The following is an 18083-nucleotide window of genomic DNA, read 5'->3' on the forward strand; positions in this document are numbered from 1 at the left end:
AAGTGTTCTAAAAACCGTGTGTGGGACAGAGCTGGCAGGAAGTCCTTCTTGCCATCCATGGCAGGAGGGCATAATGAGGTAACAGGAAGCTGCCAATAACTAACTCGCGGGAGACGGAAAGAGTACACAGGAGTGAGGACGATAGATAACTCTGCCATGAGATTTGCAACACGTAGGCCAAAAGGTTTAGGGAGACTCGATCGAGTCCCGCAACATTGACACACAGGGGGCAAAATCAGGCAGACGGTGGGTGCGAAACCAACACCGGAGCATCGAAGATTGGCGCCGGAGGTCGAGCGGCCAGAAACCAGCATCCACTAAAAGGCTAGGTATTGGAGATGTCCGAAGTGCACCCGTAGCCAAGCGGACCCCAGCATGATGCACGGGGTCAAGCTAGCGTAGTCGTGCATCTGTTGCGGATGAGTAGTGTTGGTTGCGGGATGTGTAATGGAGGGCGTGTATGCCTAAGTAAGGGGCAGACATACACGCAGTACACGTAGATTCTTTACTTGTCCTTAGAGCTACAAAGGGTAGGAAACGGCGGCCAGTAGCGACTTGGGAGCACAGGCTCATGCGCTAGCTGAATGCGCAGAGAAATACACAGTGTTGCCACATACACGTAATATGCATTAATACAATACATAACCCACATCTCCCCCCCATTCTGCGCTCAGAAGTCCACAGGGACTCGAGCGACTGCAGCTGTGGACGCCTTCTCCTGGAGTCGTGGCGACCTGCGGGGCACCACCGTATCAGGTGCCGCCAAGGGAGCAGTGGCGTCCTCCATCGTAGAAAAAGCGTTTAGGGGTGGAGCAGGGCGGAGGAAGCGCCTGTTCCTCCACCACACTCGGCCACTGGGCATCTTGAGAAGGTAATCCCGTGACCTGCCAACGCCCATGATGGTGCCAACCTTGTCCCACCGCCGCGTAGTCGGGTTCTGGATCCGAACCACGTCACCTCGCTGCAGGGGTGGAAGAGGCTGAGCGTGAGCGTCGAAGCGACTTGTGGCATCACGGAGACGGGCAGCAGCTCGACGATCGCAACTCTCGTCCCTGGCCTGCCACCGTTTCTGGAAGGCGCTGGCATGTGCGGGGACGCAAGAGCGTAAAGGACGACCATACAGGACTTGAGCTGGAGAGCGACCCGTCTGGTTGGGGGTGTTCCGAAGCTCCAGGAGACCCCTGTCGAACGCCTCACAGTCTATATTGCCAGACGGTGCCACCTTCTGGATGAAGTGCTTCACGGCCTTCACTGCAGACTCGGCATGGCCGTTAGACTGTGGGTAATGGGGCGTCGATGTGTCATGACGGACTCCCCAGCGCTCGAGGAACGTAGAAAACTCCCGGCTGGCGAACTGTGGGCCACCGTCCGTGCGCAGGCGTGCAGGAACACCCAGGTCCCTGAAGAGGCGGCGGAAATGGCGAATGGTGGCAGTAGACGTCGTATCAGCGCCACAGGACACGACGACAGGCCAGCCGGACAGACGATCTGCAATGACTAAGAAAGCCTTCCCTGCAACTGAGAAGTAATCAGCAGAAATGGACTCGAATGGTCGAGTTGGATTGTCATCACAGAGTCTTGGTTCTTGCTGTTGACTGGGCTGCAGAATCTGGCACGGCTCACATGCTCGAACAGTGTTGGCAATGTCAGCATCCACGCCTGGCCAGAACACAGCCTGCCTAGCACGGCGCTTGGTGGCTTCGACACCACGATGGCTGTCGTGCAGGCGGGCCAAGACACGGCGACGTAGGGCTGTAGGCACCAACACTCGTGCACCGTACAGGACGAGATCCTCATCACAGTAGAGGTCCTCCCGTAACTTCCAGTACGGGCGGAGCACGTTGGGGAGGGCGTACCTGTCCATAGGGAATCCGTTCTTCACAAAATGAAGGAGCTGGACGTACTGGGGTCCTCGGTTGCCACCTTACGAAGCTCCTCAAGGGCAAGGTCACTGCCAGGAGGTGCTTCTGCAACATCAGGAGGCACCAACGGAGCAAGAGACTCCATCGCACGTAGTGTAGCGATACTCCTAACTTGGAAGCCGGTATCAGTGCCAAGGACTTCGTCAGCCTGCGTTGGGTAGCCAACAGGAGAGCGAGATAGAGCGTCCGGGATACACAACTCCTTGCCCGGGCGCCATACAGCTGTGAAGATGTACGGGGCGATCTTCTCCTTGAGGCGTTGTAGACGTGGATTCTCTATAGCGTCAAGGGAGTAGCTGTTTAGGATGGGAACTAGAGGGCGATGATCGGTGACGAGGTTAAAGTGTTGCAATCCTGTGAGGTAGAACTTGGTCTTCCCTATGGCCCATACGACAGCTAACATCTCCAACTCGATCGTCGCATATCGGGTCTCTGTATCCGTCAAGAAAGTGAGCCGCACTGGACGAGACGCTGCTGTCCACCACCGTGGTCCTGCAGTAAGGTATAACCCAGCCCATACAGGCGGGAAGCATCGGTCTGCAGAGTCGTAGGGAGAGCAGGGTCAAAGGCAGCAAGGACTGGTGGGCTGGCCAAGGCCATCTTCACACGTTGGAAGGCTTGCTCATGGTCGGGCGTCCACACAAACGACTTCTTGGGGCTCAAAAGTGGGCGTAGAGGCGCAGCAGTGGCAGCGAGGTCGGGCGAGAAGCTGGCGAGCTGGTTGACAAGGCCCATGAAGGACCTAAGGTCGGTCAACGTAGCAGGCGTAGCAAACTCAGTGATGGCCCGAACCTTGTCAGGGTCTGCTGCGATGCCGTCATGGGAGAGCCTGTAGCCGCAGAAGGACACTGATGGAGCCGCCAGCACAAACTTCTTGGCATTTAAAGTGATGCCATGGGCTCGGCATCTGGCCAAGATGTCGTTAACGTGGCGTAGATGTGTGAAGTAATCCTCGTCGTACACGAGAATGTCATCCACGACTTTGACACACTGTGGCACTCCCTCTAGCGCGATGTCTCCTCGGAGGCAGAAGGCGTCGCCTGTGGCTGCGAAACCCATGGGACCTCGGAGGTACTTGAAGCGCCCATATGGAGTGATGAACGTAGTCAGGGCCTGGTCGTCCTCATGCAAGGGTATCTGCCAGTATCCACACAACGCGTCAATCGTGGTGAAGTAGCGTGCCCTGGCATCGACGTTCCGGATGGCTGCAAAAGGCGTGGGTGATGGGTGTGCAGGCCGAGATACTTGTGCATTCAACTTACTCAGGTCCGTAGTGATCCTGACACCTCCACCAGGTTTCGGCACAACAACCATCGGATGGCACCAATAAGATGGGACGTCACCAACAGGAGCAATAACGCCTCGTGCCACCATAGAGTCCAGCTCAGCTTTCACTGCGTCCCTGTAAGCCAAAGGAATAAGCCTCGGCGTGTGGACAGCAAACGGCTGGGCATCGTCTCGTAAGTGGATCCTCATCGGCGGTCCAGACATCGGCTTGAGTGGAGCATCCTGTGTGCAATCCTTTGTCAAGAGGACATCCTGGTACTCCTTCAAGAAGTACTCCTTCGCTGCGTCTGGGGAAGTGGTGCTGAGAAGAGGTAATGCAGGCACGCTGGAACGTGGAGCTGGAGCGTTTGTCGTCTCCCTTACACTGGCGACACTGCCTCGTGCTGAGAAAATCTGAGCAGGGAAGTCGTGAGGCACGATCCCCAAAGCACGACAGTGTTCACGGGACAGAAGTGGGGTGTTCCACGAACCCTGCACATCTATCCAGCCCGTACAAGACAGCTTGCCGTAAACTAGTGTGGCATGGAGCGAACCGAGGGCAGCAGACATCTTCGTCCCATCAGCGTTGTAGTAGGCAAGGGATGGAGGAGGACCAAGAGCCTGTCTGTCGATGCCCAACATTCTCAAGTGCTGTGGGCCGATGACCGTCGTGTCGGCACCAGTGTCGGGAATGAAGTCCAGACCACCAGAGTGACCGTCATGCAACACTTCCACTCGTACAGTAGGAGGAGGTGTCGGGTCATCACGAGTACTGATAGGAGACTGACATGAGGCCTCAGGTGGGCCCTCATGAGACCCTGGGTCCGTTGTGAGAGACTGTAACCGCACCACGTGGAAGGTGGGGTGTCTTCCTCTTTCCTTTCGGCTTCTCGGGTCGCTGCGACTTACTCCTTGCCCTGGTTTGCTTGCAGACTTTCTCCAAGTGGCCCAGACGGTTACAAGCAGTGCACGTAGACTGCCTGGCTGGGCACTTGGGCATCAAAGCGTAGTGGCCAGTCTTCCCACAACCTCTGCACGTAACACCTGTTGCTGGGCAGCCCTTCGGGCCGTGGTCTCGCCCGCCGCAGCTGCTGCAGGAGGTAGGCACCTGATGAGTGGGTGAAGGTTGGCGAGGGGGGACTCCAGGTTTGTGTGCTGCTTTCTTCGTCTGTTTATACGTAGAGACAGCAGACACTGTAGGTGAGGCACGTATAGCAGAGGCGGCTGACCGCGTCGCCTCGTGGGCCCTGCATACATTGATGACGTCAGCAAGAGTAGAGGCGGCGTCGAGGGACACAATCTTGGTCACCAATTCCTCGTCGTGGACGCCTGTCAGGATACCGTGCTTCATCCAGGCCTCTTTACAGTCCAGGTGGTGAGCCTTACAGATGTCGAATTCCTCCGCCAGGCTCTTCAGTCGGACGAGAAACTCGGAGAAGGGCTCGCCTCTCGCCTGCCGACAGCTAGTGAAGGCTCGCCGACCCAATGCCTCGTTGTTGGAGTCACGTATATGAGCCTGGAGAATGTCAAGCACTTCATCAACTGGCTTGAGAGAGGTAGGCGACACCTGTAATGTGTGCTCTAACACCCTCTGCGTCTCCAGAGTGAGGCACATACGTAGCTGGATCCTCTGTTTAGGCAGCGTCAAGGCTGGGCAGGTCGATCATCGTCGCGTAGTCCTCCCAACGTCTCCTCCACTCACGAAACACTTGGTACGTCACGTCGTGTGACAGTGGCGGCGGAGGTGTGACAGCTGCTTTCTGCACAGGTGGGTGGGTACCGAAGCCGCTCTGTGCACTGCCAGGATTCCCAAGCGTCTGGGGGTTCGTCGGAGCCGCACCGGGCGCGCCCTGGGAAGAAGTGAGGCTGGTTAACAGAGCACGAAACTCAGCTCTGTCTTCCCGGCGTTGTTCCTCCATCTCACGTCGAGCGGCCGCCTCCCTGTCAGCAAACCATTGGAAGAATACTGAGAAATCAGGGTAGACAGGTGTGTGAAAAGGTGCATGGTGTGGCGACCTGGGTGGAGTGGTGGTGGTGGGTGGGGTGGCGGACGGAGGTGGGGCGGCGGTGTCCGGGGCCGCCGCTTCACCCGCACCTGCGGTAGCACCAGCCAACGTCTGTGACAGGCTGTCTGGTTGTCCCGGCGTCCCCTCATCTTCCTCCTCAACTCGTCTGGGAGGCTTGGGACGTCGTTTTGACCGCGCCATGCCGAGGAATCACTCGTAGATGTGAGAGCAAATGTGTCAGTGTGCGTGGTGTAGCGGGAAGACAGCTGGGCAGGCAGGCAGCGAGAGGTGCAGCAAGGAGGTATGCGCGGGCTCACGGCACGCCGCTCGCGTAATGGCAGTGCAGTCAGTGTCTTGCGGGACTCGACAGAGAGTAGAGGTGCGTCGCGCTGCGCTCGTTTCTGGGCAAAGAGACGTAACCAACCCCTGAAACAAAAGCGGCACCTCGATGCAAACACTCCCGGGCACTGCACTGCACTATACCGCCGCACACTGCACTGTAATACACTGCCACACGGTGCACTGCACTGCACTGCACTGCCACGTAACACCACGGGTCCGCACTACACAGTCGTAGCACATGTCAGCAATCTCACAGCTAGTGGCGGGAGGACGTGATGGCGCCGCCGGCTACTGGGATGAGTTCTTTCCCCTCGTAACTGATGTCTCCTGGGACAAGACGTGTCACTGCGCCATGTTATCCTACTCACTATGCCATGTTATCCTACTCACTGCGCCATGTTGGTTGCGGGATGTGTAATGGAGGGCGTGTATGCCTAAGTAAGGGGCAGACATACACGCAGTACACGTAGATTCTTTACTTGTCCTTAGAGCTACAAAGGGTAGGAAATGGCGGCCAGTATCGACTTGGGAGCACAGGCTCATGCGCTAGCTGAATGCGCAGAGAAATACACAGTGTTGCCACATAAACGTAATATGCATTAATACAATACATAACCCACAAGTAGATCTCACAGCCGTATTCCAGCTTCGGAAGTATGAGTGTACGGTGAAGCAACAGCAACGTGTCCCTGTCCGCACCCCAAGAGGTATGACTTAAAACCCGAAGAAGGGATAGTGCCTGCCGACAAGACGCCTTAAGAGAGCGAAAATGTGGAACCCAGGTGAGACGGTTGTCAAATAAAAGGCCAAGATATCGATTCGCCTCCACGCATGAGAGGCGTCTATTGGCGAGTTATAAATCCGGGTCTGGATGGACACCACGGTTGTGACAAAAATGCATGGCTACGGTCTTGGAGGTGGAGAATCGAAAACCGTTCATGTTGGCCCAACTGGACACCCTATTGATCGCCAGTTGGAGCTTGTGCTCAATATGTGACATCATAGAAGCAGCAAAAGAGATGCACAAGTCGTCCACATATAAAGAACTGTGAACGCCATCCGGTAGAGTATCTATAACACCATTTATTGCAACTGCAAATAGCGTAACACTAAGAATACTTCCCTGTGGGACACCGTCATTTAAAGCTGTAGCATCGGAGAGAACACTCCCAACTCGAACCCGTAAAGAACGTCTGGATAAAAACTGCTGGATAAAAATAGTAAGGTGGCCACGAAGGCTAAAATTAAACAAAGACTGTAAAATGCCATGACACCAAGCTGTGTCGTAGGCCTTCTCCAGGTAAAAAAAGACTGTTACTTGATGGTGGTGATTAGCGAAGGCCTCACAAATGGAAGACTCTAGGGATAAAAGAGCATCAGTAGTAGACCTCATCTTTCGGAAGCCGTACTGTACCGGTGACAAGTACTTCCCACTCTTCAAATACCACATGAGTCTTATATTTACCATCTTTTCTAACACTTTGCAAATACAAGACGTTAGAGATATAGGACGGTAGTTCGTAGCCTGGATATTATCTTTCCCAGGCTTCGGAAATGGGAGAACCACTGCCACAGCCCAAGAAGATGGAAAGTCACCGGTATGCCAAATCATATTATAAAGATTTAAAAGAAAGTTAAAAGCAGTGTCAGACATGTGGCGCAAGAAGGCATAAGGTATATCATCTGGCCCAGGAGAAGAGTCATGACACTGGGACAAAGCAGTCCGCAACTCGGAAGCAGAGAAAGGGACATTATAAGACTCCTCCAGCGGAAGAAAAGTTTATGCCGAGAGATTCCATTCTCTGGCGGTGACGTGCGCCTGGAGCTGCAGGATGCCTCTGGGAAACACTGGCAAAGTGCTCCGCGAAGAGGTCAGCGACATTCCTAGGGTCTGCCACCGTTCGCCCAGCAGACAACAAAATTGGTGGGGAAGGAGCAGAATACTTCCCAGCAATTCGGCGGACTTTGTTGAAGACATCCGTAAGAGGGCTGCGGACGTTTATGGAAGAGACATAGGCTTTCCACGAGGCTCTTTGTGCCTCTTTCAAAACGCGGCGGGCCCGAGCTCGGCAGCGCCGAAAAGCTTCCAGGCACTGCGGGTCCCCACGATGTCGCCGGAGACGAGAGAAAGCTGCCCGTTTCTCTTTACCGCTGCAGTGCATGCTGCGTTCCACCAAGGAACGGGACGCTTAGTAAAGCGACCTGACGTCCTAGGGATTGTCTGGAGGGCTAAAGAAATAAAAAATCGGTAAAATAATCAACAGCCTCAGCACAAGTAGAAAAGTCAGCCAGCGGACGGATAAAAGAGCTAAGGTCTGTGAATCGACGCCAATCTGCCTTGTCTAAAACCCAGCGTGGTGGCCGGGACTGTGGCTCAGATTTCACAGATTCCAATAGAATCGAAAAGTGGTCACTACCGTGTAAATCCGGTAGGACTCGCCAATTAAAATCAAGGAAAGAATTAGATGTACAAAGAGAAAGATCGATAGCTGTAAAAGTCCCAGTAGGAGTGTGGAAATGTGTAACATCCCAGAATTTAAAATCTCCAATCCCTCATCCTCAATAAAAGAACCGATTAAAACCCCACGAGGATTACTAGCACCTTCATCCCACAATGGGTGACGGCCGTTAAAATCTCCCAACAAAAGAAAAGGCGGAGTCAGCTGACGCACCAGGCCGTCAAGCTCACCCCTGGAGACAGGAAGCCGAGGAGGAGATATAAACTGCAGATGGTGTACAGTCGTCCCATAAAGACCTTAACAGCAACCACCTGAAGGGGAGAGTTAAGTTGTACCGGGATAACAGGTATATCCTGACCGACTAGAATAGCTGTGCCACCGTGGTGGCCCTGGTCAAGGAAAGGAGTGTTAAAAAAGGCACGATAGCCAGGAGGACTAGAATAAGTACTATCACCTATCATAGTCTCTTCTAGAGCTACACAGGCTGGAGAGAACTCCCACAGCAAAGCTCGGAGTTCCCCCCACGAGGCGCGAAGGCCTCTACAGTTCCATTGTAGAAGCTTGAAGACGACTATTTTTGGGTGCAGTGGACGAGCGAGCCTTTTGAGGGTGCCCGTGACTGACCTGACTAGAAATAATCAAACGACGAGAAGACACCGGGAGTTGAGATGTGCCGGGTCGTTGGACCTCAGCCTTTCGTCTTATCGGTGGGTGATGCGAACTATCATCCCTTATACTGGTCCTCAGAGGACGAGGATCAGGCAGGACTGCACTTTCCGATACAGTTGGTGTACGAGGGACGTCTCCATGCTCAGACCGTCCTCATCAGGAGAAGCCCGATCCGAGATGGAGGGCGTCACAGAGGCTGGACAGAAACTACTGGAGCTACCCTAGCAGAGCGGTCCCTGGAGGACTCACGATTATAAGCACCGTGAGAAAACTTAGACTGCTTATGCTGAGCTAAATCTAATGACTCCGCAGAGCCACGGTGCCGCTTAGTCAGACCATTGAAAGGCTTAGAAGATACAGGTGGCAAATGGACTTCTACTATATGGGTGACTTTGGTCAAGTGCGTATTTTTCTCGTCACTTCTAAGAGATGACTCAACCAAGACATCAGTCAAAATGGCAAACCTGTTAGCCAGATAAACAGGACCACCCGCCCCAACAGAGCGAGAGGTAGCAGGAGGAGTTGTCTTCGGACCGGCAGACTCAGCCGAAGAGCGAGCGGCCAATGAAGCATAGGATGTCGCACCAGTACCGTCCTTCTGGTGGTACAGGAGTTCATGGCGGGCGCTACCAAGGCTGATAAACTGACTATTGGCAAGCTGTAGAATGTCCTGCTCCAGACGATACCTGGGGCATTGCCTGGAACGTACCTGGTGAGCATCACGACAATGAAAACAATAAGCTGCACCCTTGCAATGCTCCTCTGAATGCGAGTCGAGTGCAGTGCAATTACCACATCGGGAAGCTTCCTTACACGAGCTTTTCCCGTGACCGTACCCATAGCATGAGAAGCACTAAAGAGGGCGAGAAACAAAGCACCTCACCCTAAGGTTGATAGGACCGATATTAACACGGTCAGGAAGGTGGACCCAAAAAGGTGAGAAGGACCATGTTGGAGGAGTTCCTCATCTTAGTCACCTTTTGTACTGAGCTAGGGCACATTGCTAGTATTTCCTCTTCTGGGAATTCATAGAGGTCTTGGCTATAAACACAACCTTTGCTATAGTTAAAGGTGGGATGAGCCTTAACAGTCTCAAACATGCTGTCAGAAGGGCATGGGAGATGTTGCAACATCCTAGCTTGCGTAAGATCTTTTGCTCGCACAAGCACCCCCTTCCCATACTTTTTCAGATTCCCCTCAGGAATCGTGCCGATTTCTTTGGACAGGTACCGGGAGGCATGGATGAAATTTCCACGCCCATTTCTATAGTACGCCACAAACCAACGTGGAGGTGGGATCTGGCGGACTGCTGGAACTGAATTCTCTAAATAGTTTTCAAAAACATTTGGGATGTAATCCATGTCACTGTCTGAAATATTACGTGACTGGAGAAATTCAGTTTTAAAGCCATGGCCGGCGAGGGGCAGAGATGCTACATGTTCATAAGCTAAACGGGCTTCATCACATGACATAAATGTCACATAGCAGCGGTTAGAAGGAAAGTCCTTATCATAAACCAGTCGAATGCGAACAACCGTACCATACGCCTTGAGATGTGAGTGCAAGGCGTGATAGGAAAATGATCAGTTAACATTTACCATCAAGAGGGAGTCATATGCAGCAGAAACGCAATCCTCAGAAGAACTCCCAGAACAGGAGACTGCTGTGGGAGGCCCTTGTGGAGGGGAATCCTCCTTCCCAGTCAGACCTGAAGATGACATCTCGCGGGCCAGGGCAGCCACCTCACGAGAACCTGAAGATTTTTTGTGTTTTCCCATAAAAAAACAGTAACACAAAAAATTGGCACCACCTACTGGGACTACAATGGGAGGGAGCGCTGGCTGCCGGGGACAGGGGACCTCGTCCCCATGCGGACCAGTCGTTTTAAAAAATGGTCCCACATGATACGAAAGTTTGTCCACGACAAAGCTGAGACCCCTCCAAAAGCATCCCAGCCTGGACACCCAACCATCCAGCACAGGACGGCCCTTATTGGGCGATCCCTCCAGCGGGTGGCTCCGCTGGTCCACTGGCTGCCTACGTAGGAACCATTTAGTCTGGCCCCTCACTGGCGACCTTACTAGCATGGGTAGCCCTCTCCCCCTCGAAAGGGCAGAGCAGGGACCTAAGCCCCCTCTAGTGCAGCTCGCCAGGTCACAGGGGCACGCAAGCCCCCCCACCACGACATGGCGGTTCCCATCTGGGGAGGCTGGGGCTGGTGAATCAAGAGAAGCAGAACCTTGCCTTTGGGAGCCATAACCAAGAGAGAGAGAGAGAGAGACAGTGCAAACAACCAAAATGGCATATGTTTAGAGACTTGAGACGCCGTCTTCCTTGCCCTACAACCACAATAAAGCGAATTCTTCTGCCGCGCGCCCGAAACTAATTCGTGTTTGTTTACGTCGCTTACGACACTAAACCACCTAAGACGAAATGACGCCTAATATTATTTTTTTATCTTTTTATGGGCGCGTTCGTAACCACGAAACGTCGTAACTGGAGACCGTCGTTATGTGTGTGTGTGTGTGTGTGTATTTACCTAGTTGTAGTTTTACAAGGCCTGGGCTTTATGCTCGTCTCCATATCTACAGTTATCCAATCTTATTTTAAAAGTATGCACACTCGTTGTTTGTGTGTGTGTAATTCACCTCGGTCGCTTGCTGGTCACCCAGCCAGTCTTCCCCATTGCAGAGCGAGCTCAGAGCTCATAGACCGATCTTCGGGTACGACTGAGACCACAACACACTCCCCACACCGGGAAAGTGAGGCCACAACCCTTGAGTTGCATCCCGTACCTATTTGCTGCTAGGTGAACAGGGGCCACACATTAAGAGGCTTGTCCATTTGCCTCGCTGCGCCGGGACTCGAACCTGGGTGGATGGATGGATTTCATGTTAGGCGCCACAACAGTGGAGGTCATTTAGCGCTTCTACAATAAGGTAAAAAGACAAAATTGTTGATAAAAACAACTAAAAGCAGTTCAGACCAATACAGTAACTAAAAAACTAAAAATACAATAAAACTAAATAAAACAAAAATACATATAATGAAATAAAATAATACTCACAAATTTGGGAGAAGACCAGCTTCTCCCCCAAAAATAAAAAACGTCATGGCCTTGGGCCAGGCACTCTGGTCCAAGTACCTTTGAGAGATAAAAGACACCGCTATCTCTACCGCGACACCGGTAGAGGTAGCGGTGTCTTAACTCGATCAAACTAGGGCACTCCACCGGCAGGTGCCGCATGGTGAGTGGCTCCAGGCAGTCTTCACAGTAAGGCTGAGGGTCTCAACAGGTACCTTTATGTAAGGTACGTGTGACCTATGCGCAGTCGCGCCAATAAAGTCTGTGCACGGCGATCCCGGACATGGGAGTATGTCCACTGAGGGATAGTGGAAGTAGTGATTTCTCCCATTTTCGAGGTTGCGAGCCCCGTTAGCTCCTTTGCCATAATGCTGCAACCGCCACACGAATAGAGTGAAATACATCTCAAAACGGAATAGGGGCAGGAGATGGCGCGCGACTTGCTGCCTCTTTAGCAAGGCGATCTGCATGTTCATTCCCGGGAACAGCTACGTGACCAGGAACCCAACAGAACCCAACATGATATCCTCTTCTGGTAAGTAGGTAGAGCCAATCCAGGGCTGATAAAACCAGTGATTCAAGGGAAATAAAAGAAGACAGAGCAGTAAGAGCACACTGGGACAGTCACTAAAAATTGTAAAAGACGAAATCGGGAGAGTAAAAATTATCTGTAAAGCTAGGACTATGGCCGACAGCTCCGCGGTAAAAACGGATGCCACTGAAGGAAAACTGCCAGACCGATAAAAATAGGGGAAAAACACGCAAAACCCAATGCCTGCGTTGGATTTGTAACCACCAGTAAAAACGTGAATATCATCAGAATGAGTAAAAAAGTATTATAAAACCCGTGAGTGGGACAGAGCTGGTGGAAAATCCTTCTTGCCATCAATGGTAGGAGGGCATAATGACACAACAGGAAACTGCCAATAACCAACTCGTGGCAACCGGAAAGAGAGGACAGGATTGGGGTCAATAGATAAGTCCGCCATAAGATTTGCCACTCGAAGGCCAAAAGGTTTAGGTAGACTTGGTCGAGTGACATACGCCTGCAAACGCGAATCCCGCAATATTGACAGACAAGGGACAGAATCGGGAAGACAGTGGGTGCGAAACCAACACCGGAGCATCGAAGACTGGCGCCGTAGGTCGAGCAGCCAGAAACCAGCATCCACTAGAAGGCTAGTTATTGGAGATGTCCAAAATGCACCCGTAGCTAAACGGACCCCAACATGATGCACGGGGTCAAGCGTGCGTAGTCGTGCATCCGTTGCGGATGAGTAGATCTCACAGCCGTATTCCAGTTTGGGAAGTATAAGTGTACGGTGAAGCAGCATCGTGTCCCTGTCCACACCCCAAGAGGTGTGACTTAAAACCCGTAGTAGGGATAGTGCCGTCCTGCAAGACACTTTAAGAGAACGGAAATGGGGAACCCAAGTAAGACGGTTGTCAAACAATTGGCCAAGATATCGAGTCGCCTCCAAGCATGAGAGACGTCTATTGGTGAGGTATAAATCAGGGTCCGGGTGGACACCACGATTGCGACAAAAAAATGAATGGCTACGGTCTTAGAGGTGGAGAATCGAAAACCGTTCATGTTGGCCAAACTGGAGCTTGTGCTCAATCAGTGACATCCTAGAAGCAGCAAAAGAAATACATAAATCATCATCATATAAGGAGCTGTAAATGCCATCTGGAAGAGTATCTATCACACCATTAATGGCGACTGCGAATAGTGTAACACTAGGAATACTTCCCTGTGGGATACCATCATTTAGAGCAGTAGCCTCAGAGAAAACACTCCCAACTCGAACCCGTAAAAGACGTCTGAATAAAAACTGCTGAATAAAATAGGAAGGTGGCCATGAAGGCCAAAATTAAACAAAAACGGTAAAATGCCATGACACCAAGCCGTGTCGTAGGCCTTCTACAGGTAAAAAAACACTGTTACTTGATGGTGGTGATTAGCGAAGGCCTCACAAATAGAAGACTTTGTTGATAAAAGAGCATTAGTAGTAGACCTCATCTTTCGGAAGCCGTACTGTACCGAGGACAGGTATTTCCCCCAAGTACCACATGAGTCTTACATTTACCATCTTTTCTAACACTTTACAAATGCAGGACGTCAACGATATAGGACGATAGTTCGTAGCCTGAAGATTATCTTTCCCAGGCTTCGGAAATGGAAGAACCACTGCCACAGCCCAAGAAGTTGGAAAGTCACATGTATGCTAAATAATATTATAAAGATTTAATAAAAAGTTAAAAGCACTGTCAGACATGTAGCGCAAAAAGGCATAAGGTATATCATCTGGGCCAGAAGAGTCATGACACTGGGACAAAGCAGTCTGCAACTCTGAGGCAGAGAAGGGGGCATTATAAGACTCCCTTCCTGTGAAAGAAAAGTTTATGCCGAGAGATTCCATTCTCTGGCGGTGACGTGCGCTCGAGGCTGCAAGATGCCTCCAGGAAACACTGGCAAATTGCTCCGCGAAGAGGTCAGCAACAGTCCTACGGCCTGCCACCGTTCGCCCAGAAGACAACAAAACTAGTGAGGAAGAAGCAGAATGCTTCCCAGCTATTCGGCGGACTTTGTTAAAAACATCCGTAAGAGGGATGCGGGCATTAATGGAAGATATGTAAGCTTTCCAAGAGGCTCTTTGTGCCTCTTTCAAAACGCGGCGGGCTTGAGCTCGGCAGCGCCGAAAAGCGTCCAGACACTGCGGGTCCTCACGATGTCGCCGAAGACGAGAGAAAGCTGCTCGTTTCTCTTTCACAGCGTTTGTGCATGCTGCGTTCCACCAAGGAACGGGACGCTTAGTAAAGCGACCGGATGTCTTAGGGATCGTCTGAAGCGCTGCTGAATGTAAAAAATTGGTAAAATAATCAACAGCCTCAGCACAAGTAGAAAAGTCAGCCAACGGACGGATAAAAGAGCTAAGGTCTGTGAATCGAGGCCAATCTGCCTTGTCTAAAACCCAGCGTGGGGGCTGAGACTGTGAGCCTGGCTCAGAGTTCACAGATTCCAATAAAATAGGAAAGTGGTCACTACCGTGTAAATCCGGTAGGACCCGCCAATTAAAATCAAGGAAGGAATTAGATGTAAAAATAGAAAGATCGATAGCTGTAAAAGTCCCAGTAGGACTATGGAAATGTGTGACATCCCCAGAATTTAAAATCTCCAATCTTTCATTCTCAATAAAAGAACCGATTAAAAGCCCACAAGGATTACTAGCACCTTCATCCTACAATGGGTGACGACCGTTAAAATCTCCCAATAAAAGGAAAGGCGGAGTCAGCTGACACACCAGGCTGTCAAGCTCACCCCTGGAGACAGGAACCCGAGGAGGCAGATATAAAGTGCAAATAGTGTAGGATCGTCCAATAAAAACCTTAACAGCAACCACCTGAAGAAGAGAGTTGAGTTGGAAGGGGACAACAGGTATGTCTTGACAGACTAGGATAGCTGTGCCACCATAGTGGTCCTGGTCAGGGAAAGGAGTGCTAAAAAAGGCACGATAGCCAGGAGGACTAGAAGAAGTACTATCACCTAGCATAGTCTCTTGTAAAGCTACACAGGCTGGAGAGAACTCCGACAATAAAGCTCGAAGTTCTCCCCACGAGGCGCGAAAGCCTCTACAGTTCCACTGTAGAAGTTTGAAGATGACTATTTATGTGCAGTGGACGGGCGAGCCTTTTGAATGGGCTGCCCGTGGCTCACCTGACTAGAAATAATCAACCGACAAGAAGACACTGGGAGTTGAGATGTACTGGGTCGTTGGACCGCAGCCTTTCGGCCTACCGGTGAGTGATGCGAACAATCATCACTCCTACCGGTCTTCGGAAGACGAGGGTCAGGCTGGCCTGATAGAGCGGGTCCACGAGGGACGGCTGAGACAATATCATTGGACGTCTCCATGCTAAGACCGTCCTCATCACAAGAAGCCCGATCTGAGACGGAGGGCATCACAGAAGGCTGGACAGAAATCAATGGCGCTACCAATTCAGAACGGTCCCTGGAGGACTCACGATCATGTACACCGGGAGAAACCTTAGATTGTTTAGGGTGAGCTAAATCTAACGACTCCGCAGAGCCGCAGTGCCGTTTGGTCTGGCCCTTCAAAGGTTTAGGCAATGCAGGAGGAAATTGGACATCCACTACATGGGTTAGTTTGGTCAAGTCCGTATTGTTCTCGTCGCTTCTTGCAGTTGACTCAACTGAGTCGTTGGACAAAAGGGCAAACCTATTAGTCAGATGAACAGGACCATCTGCCCCAACAGAGTGAGAAGTAGCAGGAGCAGTTGTCTTCAGATTCGCAGACTCAGCTGAAGAGCGAGCGGCCAATGAAGCACAGGATGTCGCACCAGTACCGGCCTTCTGGCGGCACAGGAGTTCACGGCGGGCGCTACCTAGGCTAATGAACTGAGTGTTAGCAAGCTGTAGAATGTTTTGCTCCAGGCAATACCTAGGGCATTGCCTGGAACGTACGTGGTGAGCATCCCGGCAATGGAAACAATAAGCTGCAGCATTGCAATGCTCCTCAGAATGTGAGTCTAGTGCAGAGCAATTACCGCATCGAGAAGCTTCTTTGCAAGAGCTTTTGCCGTGGTTGTAGCCGTAGCACAAGAAAAATTGAAGAGGACGGGAAATAAAACGACTCACCCTAAGATTTATAGGTCCAACATTAACACTGTCAGGGAGGGTGGACCCAAAAAAGGTGAGAAGGACCATGTTGGAGGAGTTCCACATCTTAGTCAACTTTTGGACTGAGGCAGGACACATAGCCAGTATTTCCTCCTCAGAAAATTCATAGAGATCCTGACTGTACACACAACCCTTACTGTAATTAAAGGTGGGATGTGTCTTAATAGTCTCAAACATGCTGTCAGAAGGACATGGTAGATGTTGCAACATCCTTGCTTGCGTGATATCTTTCGCTCGCACTAGCACCCACTTACCATATTTCTTGAGGTTTCCCTCAGGAGTCGTACCGATCTCTTTAGACAAGTACCGGGAGGCATGGATAAAATTCCCGCGCCCATTTCTGTAGTACGCCACAAACCAACGTGGAGGCGGGATCTGGCGGACTTCAGGAACTGAACTCTCTGAATGGTGGTCAAAAAGATTTGGGATGTAGTCCGTGTCACTAACCGAAATATTGCGAGAGTGGAGAAGTTCTGTCTTAAAGCCAGAGCCAGCAAGGGGCAGGGATGCTACATGTTCTAAAGCCAAACATTACATAGCAGCGGTTAGACGTTATCGTAAACAAGCCGAATACGGAGAACCGTGCCATACACCTTGAGAAGGGAGCGCAAGGCGTGATAAAAAAAAAGATGGATTAACATTTACCATCAAAAGAGTCACATGCAGCAGAAATGCATCCCTCAGAAGAACTCCCAGAACAGGAGTCTGCTGTGGGAGGCCCTTGTGGAGGGGAATCTTCCTTCCCACTCAGACCTGAAGATGACGTCTCGCGGGCAAGGTCAGCCACCTCACGAGAACCTGACAGTTTTTTTGTGTTTAACCATATGTAAAAGTTACTAAAAAAATTGGCTCCTGGGGCAAGGGAAACCACCTACTGGGACTACAATGGGAGGGAGCGCTGGCTGCCGTGGACGGAGTACCTTGTCCCCATGTGGACCAGTCGTTTTAAAAAAAGGTCCCACATGATATGAAAGTTTGCCCACGACAGAGCTGAAACCCCCCTCCCAAAGCATCCCAGCCTGGCTGGACACCCATCCATCCAGCACAGGACAGCCCCTACTGGGCGATCCCTCCAGCGGGTGGCTCCGCTGGTCCACTGGCAGCCTACGTAGGAACCATTTAGTCTGGCCCCTCACTGGGGACCTTACTAGCATGGGTAGCCCTCTACCCCTCGAAAGGACAGAGTATGGGCCTAAGCCCCTTCTAGCCTAGCTCGTGAGGTCACAGGGGCACGCAAGCCCCCCAACCACGACAAGTTGGTTCCCATCTGAGGGGGCCGAACCCGGGCCTCTCGATTGTGAGGGGAGGGGGGGCGATTTGGTGTTAGGCGCCGCAACAGCGGAGGTCATATGGCGCCGCATGAAAGTAATTAATTAAAACCAAAAGGGTTTAAAACAAATCATAAAATAACTAAGAGCAAGTAAAAACGATAAAATTAATGGTAAGTAAAAACAAAAAGCTACAATGATATATATAAAACATTAAAATACATATAATAAAATGAAATAGAATTCACAGCTTTGGGAGAAGGCAAGCTTCTCCCAAAAATCTAAAAACGTCATGGCCTTGGATGGATGGATGGATATTAATGTAGGCGCCGCAACAGCCAGGGTCATTTGGCGCCGCTACCAA

General features: G+C 51.4%; 2 protein-coding genes across 2 annotated transcripts; both read right to left on the reverse strand.

Moving 5' to 3' along the window:
- Positions 1-670: 670 nt before the first annotated feature.
- On the reverse strand, positions 671-1864 carry LOC123502644 (uncharacterized protein K02A2.6-like). Its single transcript, XM_045251809.1, has one exon. The coding sequence runs from the start codon at positions 1862-1864 to the stop codon at positions 671-673; it is 1194 nt and encodes a 397-aa protein (XP_045107744.1).
- Positions 1865-2363: 499 nt separating this feature from the next.
- LOC123502645 lies at positions 2364-4803 on the reverse strand. Its single transcript, XM_045251810.1, has 2 exons — positions 4098-4803; positions 2364-4006 (listed from the first exon to the last, which is right to left on the reverse strand). Exons 1-2 carry the CDS (start codon positions 4801-4803, stop codon positions 2364-2366), a joined length of 2349 nt encoding a protein of 782 aa, XP_045107745.1.
- Between the last annotated feature and the right edge of the window lie 13280 nt (positions 4804-18083).

This window comes from Portunus trituberculatus, chromosome 12 (assembly GCF_017591435.1).
Source record: "Portunus trituberculatus isolate SZX2019 chromosome 12, ASM1759143v1, whole genome shotgun sequence".
NCBI classification, from domain to species: domain Eukaryota; kingdom Metazoa; phylum Arthropoda; class Malacostraca; order Decapoda; family Portunidae; genus Portunus; species Portunus trituberculatus.